At 52.4% G+C, this 9152-nt stretch overlaps 1 protein-coding gene across 4 annotated transcripts in view; it reads left to right on the plus strand.

Annotated features, from left to right (window-relative positions):
* The window catches only part of ADGRG3 (adhesion G protein-coupled receptor G3), a 33284-nt gene extending 24840 nt beyond the window's left edge, over window positions 1-8444 (plus strand). For 3 of the 4 annotated variants that reach the window (XM_057492816.1, XM_057492817.1, XM_057492815.1), the window contains 4 exons: window positions 790-1070; window positions 1267-1360; window positions 2472-2670; window positions 4523-8444. In XM_057492816.1, the coding sequence (XP_057348799.1) occupies window positions 790-1070; window positions 1267-1360; window positions 2472-2670; window positions 4523-4873 (925 nt within the window). In that variant the 3' untranslated portion in view covers window positions 4874-8444. Of the gene's footprint in view, window positions 1-789; window positions 1071-1266; window positions 1361-2471; window positions 2756-4522 lie in introns of all 4 variants that reach the window. The other variant, XM_036897701.2, reaches the window with a different exon arrangement.
* The last annotated feature ends 708 nt before the right edge of the window (window positions 8445-9152 follow it).

A 9152-nucleotide genomic window follows, 5' to 3' on the forward strand; every position in this document is an offset into this window, starting at 1 on the left:
GGTGCCAAGGGTCACTGGCATCTCAGGTGAGGTGGGCATTATCCCTCATGTCCCCTCTCCAGGCAGCCCTGGGCTCCCATCCCTCCAATGAGAGCCCTTTGGGATCTGATTTGCTAGGAATTCTTAGTGGGAACTCCACAGTGAGGGAGGTGAACCCTGGGAAGAAGCACTGGGCCAGGAGCCTGGAGCCCCTGCTCTGTTCTGTGAGTCTAAGTCCTTGTCCCTCTCTGAGCCTCACTCTTCTTACTACATCCTAGACCTCATGCACCCATGCCCTGTCCACCACCACGCTCTCAGCCAATGCATCCAGGGCCTCCTGCCTAGCGTGCTGGGCCCGAGGTCACAGCATGGGGAGAGACAGCGCTTAGGGGAGGGGAGAGAGTAACACGGGGCTGCTGGAAACCTTCGGAGCCAGCCTGACATAAGTGGCGCTCAGAGACAGTGCCCCCAGAAGGAAACGCCCAAGGGGAGTTCTGAAGGTGGGTAAGCAGGGAAGGGCACTGAGAGCTGACAGAAGAGCTCAGGCAAAGTCAGGTAGTATGGAAAAGCTGAATGCACTCAGGGAATTTCAAGGTGTGCAGCTGGTAAAGCACTGCATCAAGGGATGAGGGCAGCAGGAGCTGAATCCCACAGGGCCCTGTGGGCCATGCAAGAGCTTGTGGGCTTGGACTTGAGGGTGCTCACACGCTGGGTGCTGGCAAGTGGAACAGAGGAGGTGGGATGGAGAGGACTGGGTGCCCCTTGTGAGCTGTGACCCTTTGCAGCCTCTCACTGGCCTTCTCACCCCAGGTTTTCCCGGCAGAGGTTCAAGTCAGAAGATGCCCCCAAGATTCATGTGGCCCTGAGCATTAGCTTGTTTCTCCTGAACCTGGCCTTCTTCATCAATGTGGGGCAGGGCTCAAACTGGTCCGATGCTACCTGCTGGGCCCGGGGGGCCGTCTTCCACTACTTCCTGCTATGTGTCTTCACCTGGATGGGCCTAGAAGCCTTCCACCTTTACCTGCTCATCATCAAGGTCTTTAACACCTACTTCGGGCACTACTTCCTGAAGCTGAGCCTCGTGGGTTGGGGTAGGTGCAGCCTGGACATGCAGAGGGCGTGGCTGGTGCTGGAAGGTGCAGAAGGGAGACCAGTCTGGGACAGAGAGGAGGAGGCTCCTTCTCTCAGACAGGCTCAGGGCTCAAGGGGTGGGCAGCTGGAGGGGGTCTTGGAGGCGGACATACTGAGGGAGCCCCAGCAATGCCATGCGCCTCCCCCTGCCCCCAGGCCTGCCTGCCCTAATGGTCATTGGCACTGGGAGTGCCAACAGCTACGGCCGCTACGCCATCCGTGACAAGAAGAACATTACCACGCTGGAGCTGTGAGTGGTGGCTGTGGGAGCAGGGCTGATATCAGGTCCCTGGCTGCACATGTCGGGGCCACAGGGAGGTGGGGCAGGAGGGAATCCTGGGAAGAGTACGTCAAGTAATCCTAAGTAAGGCATAGCATCCTCAGATGCAGCTGGCTCGTGGCCTGGAGGGTTAAACTGAGGCCTGAAGAGAGGAAGTATGATGAGAGAGGGGGCCTGAGGAGGAGAAGGGAGAACTGGACCGGGAGGCAGGATGCCTACTCTAGCCTGGGCCACCACCAGCTCACTGGCACCTGGTGGGTGAAGGGTAAGCTGGATTTCAGCTCCCACCTGCCCCCTCAGCCAGGTGCCCTTGGGCAGGGCACACCTTGCCCAATATTTGCAGCAGCCTGGTTCTATCTAAGCTCTGCCTCTGAGTTGCTGTGTGACCTTGGGCAAGCCCATCCCCTCCCAGGACCCCAGTCTCCTCATCTGTACAACAGGGGTCTGATTAACATGTTCTTTCGGGCCTTTCGCCCCTGCAGTGTGCAGGGAGCCCACGGGCTGAGCTGAGACTCTCCCCAGGCGCCCAACCCAGGCTCATGGTTCTGTGCTAAGAAGAGCTGAAGGGGCCTGAGTTGTGTCCCCCCAGTCACAGGGGCTGGAGAGGTGACATAAGTGCATGTGGTGGCCTAGGTGGGGAGAGCAGTAGACTGTCAGTCACATACTCATCTAATAAGCAGTTGATTACTGTCCCTCAGGAGGGTGTCCACAGAGCAACCAGGTGTATGATTTTACAAAAAAGCAGAAATCTGGATCTTTACATGAAAAGCCCTTTTTTAAAGGGCAGTCATTAATCCAGTTATTTACCATATAACATGGGGCAAACAAAACATGTCTTTGGGGCCAAACTGGCCCTTTTGCACTCACTGGTCTAAAGAGACAGCACTCTCATGACTCTCGTTGGAGGGTTGGGAGCCCAGGGCTGCCTGGAGAAGAGACATGGAGTCTCATGACAGCCCTTTCGCCAGGAGAGCAGGGCTTTATGGGTAGAGATGGAGGAAGGCATCTTCTTGGTCACAGAAGGTCAGGTAGGGGACACTGCATGGGGCTTGCCAGTCAGGGGTACCTCCACCTTCCTCAGGTGCTGGTTCCGTGAGAAGACTGCCGTCTCTGCCCTCTATGTCACCGTCCATGGCTACTTCCTCATCACCTTTCTCTTCAATGCCGTGGTCCTGGGCCTGGTAGCCTGGAACATCTGCACTCTGTCAAGCTCCACTGCGGGCAAGGAGCAGGGGCAGAACTGGAAGGGGGTCTTCACCATGCTGGGCCTCTCCTGCCTGGTGGGTGTGACCTGGTGGCTGGCCATGCTCACTCCCCTGGGCCTGTCTACCACCTATGTCTTTGCACTGTTCAACTCCCTGCAAGGTGAGGCTCCTGGGCCGCGGAGGGGACCGGCTGCCTCACTGGCACCAGGGGGTGTTGTTGGGTGGGGGAGGGGATGGATGGCAAGAAGCAGGATTCCACTCAGGCTGGCTCAAATCAAGCTGATTTTAAATATCCAGGGCTCACCCACGGACCTCAGGGCAGGAAGGCTGGCTGCCCTCGTGGGAGCTGACACCAGGGTCAGGAAAAGCTACCAAAACCAAAGCAGATACTTACTCCATCTTTTTCTCTGGAGGCACATGTAAGGCTCTCACCTTTACCTCTCTGTGGAAACTTCTTCATTCCTCTCTCCGCTGGTCCATTCCCACCCGTGGCTCCCAGGGGTCTCCCCAGTACGGCTGCCTCTACCTATGTGACTTTTCAGGTCTAGTGCCCGGGGCCTGATGCAGTCTCCTCCCCGAATTTATGATAGTCAAGGATCTGATTGAGCCATCTTGTATCAGGTGTTCATCTCTGGTCCAATCAGCTGTGACCAGGAGGGCAGGGTCACCTGACATGATGGCCACAGGATATGGACAGAGTCTCTAAAGAGCTATGGAGTCAGGAAGAAAATGATTAATGGAGGAAATGATTAACTTTCCTCCACAGGGTCCTTCTTCTGTTACCCCAGCAAAGAGGCAGATGCCCAAGGTGTGGGCCGTGGCTTCCCTGTCTCTGTGCCCCTCACACTGTCTCACACACAGCTTAAAGCAGCATCACAGCCTGACTCTGAGGGAGTAGCTGGGAAGGGGTGACAAGGGCATGCTCTGACTCAGTCTCATCCAACCAGCAGGTCACTAGGAGCCAGGGGTCCTACATCCAGTGGGTGGGAGCCCCCAAAAACAGGGCTGGCTGCCCATGCCTCAGGGGACAGTAGTGGTATTGTGGTTGGCAGCACTGGGGCAGGCAGACCTGGGCTTGGATCCTGGTTCCACTCACCTAAAGCCACTCAGGTCCTCTGATCCAGCCGGCTGTAAAGTTGGAATAATCCCAATATATTTCTCACCAAATTTCATGATGAATGACTGAGATAATGCACGTGAGGGACCTTGTAGGCCTTCAATATGCGGCCACTATGTTAATAACACAAAAGTCATTATTATTAGGCCATCTTAGATGGTCTCCAGACGAAAAATCAAGAGTCCACATCTGGAAAATCCCAGGGGTTAAGGATTGGGGAAAGACCCATCTTGAAACCATGCATTACATCATTATTCTCTCAGAGGTTACCCTTTCTAGTCACACCTGAACACTTCTCTCTATTGAGTTGTGTCAGCTGAATGTGAGTTACTGAAGACTTTATCTTCCTCCCAAACACAAGAGTTCTCAGCACACGTTAACTGTCCTTGAACTCTTCTCAGTATTTGTATTGTTTAGAGTTTTTATTGTAAATTTCTTTTAAACACACTGTTTTTATGTTTTCTACCAATTTCTGTACTTACTATAATTTTTACACCTCACACCTGCCCTCTTCTTGCTGCAGTGCATTCTGTAGTAATCCTTTAGAGGCTCGGTGGGAGAAACTGACTGTGGTAGTGGTGGTTTCCTGTGTCCGAAAATTCCTTTATTTTATTCTTTCTTTTCTGTGATATGCACACACACACACACACACCCATATATGAAATGTTATTTCAAGGACTCTATTTTTCATTCCCCAAATTTCTATTTGGTTCTTTTTGCAATGGAGCAACTCCTCCTCCAGACAGCCCATGGCCAGGCCGCTCTCTGTCGGCCCCCTGCCGGCTCACTGAGGCCCTCTCCCCCTAACAGGTGTCTTCATCTTCTGCTGGTTTGCTGGGCTCTACTTCCCTAGCCGGAGCGCCGTGTCCTCCTCTTCTGGCACTGTCCGAGCTGACCAGGCACACACTGTGTCTCGTGAATAGGGGGCTGCCATGTGGCCAGGCAGGGGCCAGCCCCACACTCTGGTCAGTTCTGACTTGCTGCGTGACCTCAGGTGGCTCCCTGCCTCCCTCTGGCTTTCCCTGGCTGTACAATGTGTCTGGGGAAGGAGGAGATGGAGACCAAGTTAGACCATCTGGCCTCAAAGAGCTCATCCAGATGCATCGATGGGTCCAACAGTCCACACAAATCCAGGATTGCAGGAGTCTAAAGTTCCTGTAATCCTGAGATCCCCACCAGCACACAGCGATGCCCTGACCCCTGCCTTCACAGCACAGCAGCCAGCCTCTGCCGTTGCCCACCTTCTGGTCTCACTAAGGGCCTGTGCCCACATAGTGGAGTTTCTTGCTGGCTCAGCCCCTTAAAGAACCACAGCCTCTTCCTTCCTCCCTCTTGTCACTGCCCTGCCCCAGCCTCACCCTCGGGCTGCCTGTATGTGAGGGGCATTTGGGAGGTGGCCATCCCTTCAGGTGCTGGGCAGCTGTGGACTGGAGGTTTGTTTGGGGGTCAGTTGGTTGGTGCCCCCAGCCAACCTTCTCCTGGTCTTGGCCAGTCCCCGAAGAGCCTATCTTTACCGAAGAGCACTTATTCAGGGGGCTGCCAGACCTCCAGGTATCTGGGGACACTGAATTTCAGAGAATGCCACTATGCTTGTGATACCTCATGCAAGGCCTCCAGCCCCACTCTGACTGCCACATGGGTGGCCCGACCTCTGATCTGCTGTCATGGTGGGGTGGAGGGCAAATGGTCCAGGGCTCTGCACACCAGAGGGCCCAGGGCCCAGGGCAGTGGAGAGGACTTTGCTGACCAGAGACAAGGTGGGTGATTCCCCCAGAATCTGAGGTCCTATAGACTGGGCACTTCGACAGCTTCTCTGGCTGGTTCAGCCCGGCCTGAGCCTGGTGTGTTCCAGGCCCTGAATAAACATTGCGGGATGAATAGCTAGATGTGTGAGTTTGGCACCGGCCTAACAGGGCTCTGAGTCAAGGGCGTGTCTGAGGCCTGACCAAGCATGGGTATGTCACCTCCTGAGCCTGGACCTTCATTTCACAACCGTGTGCTGGTTTCCTCAGTAGTAAACAAAAAGAGACAGAAATAATAGATAGGGAGAGACAGACCGAGTGAGAGGATTAACTAACAGAGAGACTGGTAAACTAACACAAAGAAAACAGAGAGAAGGGGACAAATGCAGAAAGGCAGCAGCCCCCCTGGCCTGCCCCCAGAGCAATGGTGTCTGTCCCCCTCTCTGGAGCCCCACCCTACACCAGCACGCTACTCCAGCCTTAACCTACTAACCATGGGGAAATCTCACCATCCCGACTCAACCCCACCCTTTCCAGTGTGCTTTGCTGACAGTCAAGCACTAGTGCAGGTGAGAAACTATCATTACTGGACCCTCCCCCACAGCCCCTGGGCTGCCCGCCCACATCCTCCTCCCAGATCCATGTCCTAACACACACTACAGAGGCTGCCCCTGCTTCTCCCTCATCCTGACCAGCAAACATGAAAGACAGGAAGGCCAGGGCTCTGGTATGCAAAGTGCTGTGTTCCTGGAAGGGAAATTCTAGGGTGTGGACATTGCATCAGTTGAGCCACATTATCAGTATTTGTGGACAGACTTGCTGAGTTTTTGAGCTTGTCTTCACAAACATCTGTTTCTCACGCTGAAGGTCTTGGTTCCCTTACCACAAAGTCTCAGAGTTACCAACCTGTGCCCAGAAAGAAAGGCTGATTCAGGGTCTGGCAGGTCTGGGTTCAAATCCTGGCTCTTCTACTTAGGGGCTGTGAACCCTGGGCATGTCACTGCACCTCTCTGAGCCCTAGGTTTCCCCTCTGTAAGATGGGAATCATCAAGTCCTTGTCTTATGCTGAGAGCACTGAGGTGACAGAGGTAAAGTGCCTGGCACTGCCTCAGCAGGGGGGCTCCCCAAGACACCACCCTCCCCTAAACACCAGGCTTGAAGAAAAATCCGGTGGAATCTTTGTGTAAAGCCTAACGCTCTGCAACCTGTATGTAAAATAGGAGGGGTGTGAAGGTTAAAGCTTCCAGATTCCTTCAACAGCTCTGCCCAGTGTAGGGAAGAGGAAGTGGAGTCCCGGGGAGTCCCAGCAACCTGCCCAAGGCCAGTCTGCAAGCCGGGCTTACACAGGGCTGGGGCCTCCCTGGGTTGCCAATGCTTCCTCCCAAAGCATTTTCTGCGTTCGAGAACTGTCACTTCATCCCTAACCCCCAAGTCTCAAGGGAAACCCTAGACTCTGGCTTTCCTGGTCATGCTCAGTGGGGAGTGGGTTCAACAAAACTGCAAGCCCCGGATGGGCTGGGTTTCCTGGTGCAGACAGAGAGGGCAGAACTGGAGATGTGGCTAATGATGGCGGGGATGGGTTCCTTTTCCGGCTGGCTCTCTACCACAGGGCCAGGCAGGGGCAGAGGGGGTGAGGTCCCTCATTACCGGGCGTCACCGCAAAATCGGGTCCGAGAGCCAAAACGAGCACATGCTAAGGCCAGGTGGGGACATGGCAAAAATACCCCCCAAAGCCCGGCGCAGGGGGCGCAGGTGAACAGTCCTTGTCATCACATCTTCACAACAGCGACCTGGGAGGTGGACAGCACCATGGTTATGAGCACGAACTCACAGGTCAGCCTGTCTGGACCAAATTCTACCTTGGGCCCATTCCTCACCTACGGAACCTGTAAAGCAGGGAAAGCAGTGTCTGCCCCACAGGGCTGATGAAGGCTCAGAAGAGTTACTGGCTGACAGGGTAGCCCCGCGCCTGGCCCACCTGGCCTGGTGTGTTTGTGACTAAGCCGGAGCTTTGCCTCGGCCACCACGCTATTAGGCCCTGGGCTGCAGTATGCAGGAGGACCCCCACCATGCCTCATGCCTGGTTCTTTCTGTTCTGCCCCAATTCCTTCTTTCTTTGTATATTTCATTACAATATACCAAATACATAGGAAATAAGAAGACTTATTTGCTCTGTGCTCCCAGATAATTCAATATCAAAGGATAAACATTCTCACCAATTAATCTATGAATACAATCCAATTCCAATAAGATTCCAAATGATTTCTTTAGGCTTTCCAAAAACATATTCTAAAATTTATACGGAGGCCTCAAATAGCCAAGTCAATCTTAATAAAATAGGGCGTACAAGGATGAGTTGACCTGTAGATATAAAGATATTATAAAGCCATAGAGGTAAATCCGACTTGGGGTCTGTGCAGGGACAGGAGTGAAGGCCAGTGAAACAGAACAGAGGGCTCAGTGGCCGACTTATGTACACCCGGAGGCCTTAATACATGACAAGATGGGTGGTGTGATGATGGTGTTCGAAAATTGGCTCATTATGTGAAGAAAAATAAAACAGGATCTTTGCCTAACTCCTCATACAGAGATGGGCTCCAGGCAGAGTAAGGTTCTGGGACGGTAGAATGATAAAGTTAATGTAGGAAAATACTTTTGTGACCTAAGGGTTAGGAAGGACTTCTCAAAAATTCATAAGCACAAACACATTAGACTAAAACCTGGTAAATTAAATTACATCAAAATTAAGGTTTTCTGTTTAATGAAGGACACCCCAGGGCAATGTTGGCAGACAGAATTGGGGTAAACAGAATTGGGGGAGTCATTTGCAATATCCAAAACCAGGAATTCACATCCAGAAGTCCTGTAGATCAAAACAAGGACACTTCTCCAATAGAGAAAAATGGGCTGAGATTTTAAAAGACAATTTCAGAGGAGGAAACAGCTAAAACTAACAATTAGCACATAAAGACACCTTTAACATCATTAGTAATCTGACACATGTATATTAAAATGGCAGTGAGCTCGTACTGTATCTCTATGAAGCTGGTAAGCATTAGGAGGCTGGGTAAGTGCTGGCCCAGGCAGGGTATTAGGCTCCCTTGTGCACTGTGGAAGGCAGGAGAGTGCAGGTTTTTCACTTCCTGGAAAAAAATGGGGCGCTGCTCACTCAGCGATCCTCCTCCTTTATTTATCCCAAAGGAACACTCTTACAGGTCTAGAAGGGACATGATTGATGACATCTTGGCATTATTTGTAGAGGAAGGGAGTCGGTGGCAGACCAAGGTGTCCAACCCTGGGAGGAGTAAAGAGATAATTAGTGTGGCTCCATACTGTAGACACACGGCAACATGGATGGATCTTAAAAACACAGTTCTCAATGAAAATACAAGAGACAGGAGAGATCCTGACACAATGTGGTTTATACAGATTAAAAATAGTGGTAGGCAAAACAATGATCATTTTGGGGGAAAAAAACACCTCAGAATGTTTGCCTATAGGGGTCAGGGAATGGGAGATGGGTATAGGAATAAAAGGGAACAAATAAATAAATAAAAATGGAACGAGAGGAAAAAAGAAGTCTGTGTGTGTTCCATTCTACCAGCCTAACATTCCACCTGTTTTCCTTTTCTGATTCCCTTTCTGCCCTCATCCCACGTGAATTCCCCACAGAGCTAATCCCAGGGCATGCGCCACAC

This window comes from Manis pentadactyla, chromosome 15, assembly GCF_030020395.1.
Source record: "Manis pentadactyla isolate mManPen7 chromosome 15, mManPen7.hap1, whole genome shotgun sequence".
Taxonomy (NCBI): Eukaryota; Metazoa; Chordata; class Mammalia; order Pholidota; family Manidae; genus Manis; species Manis pentadactyla.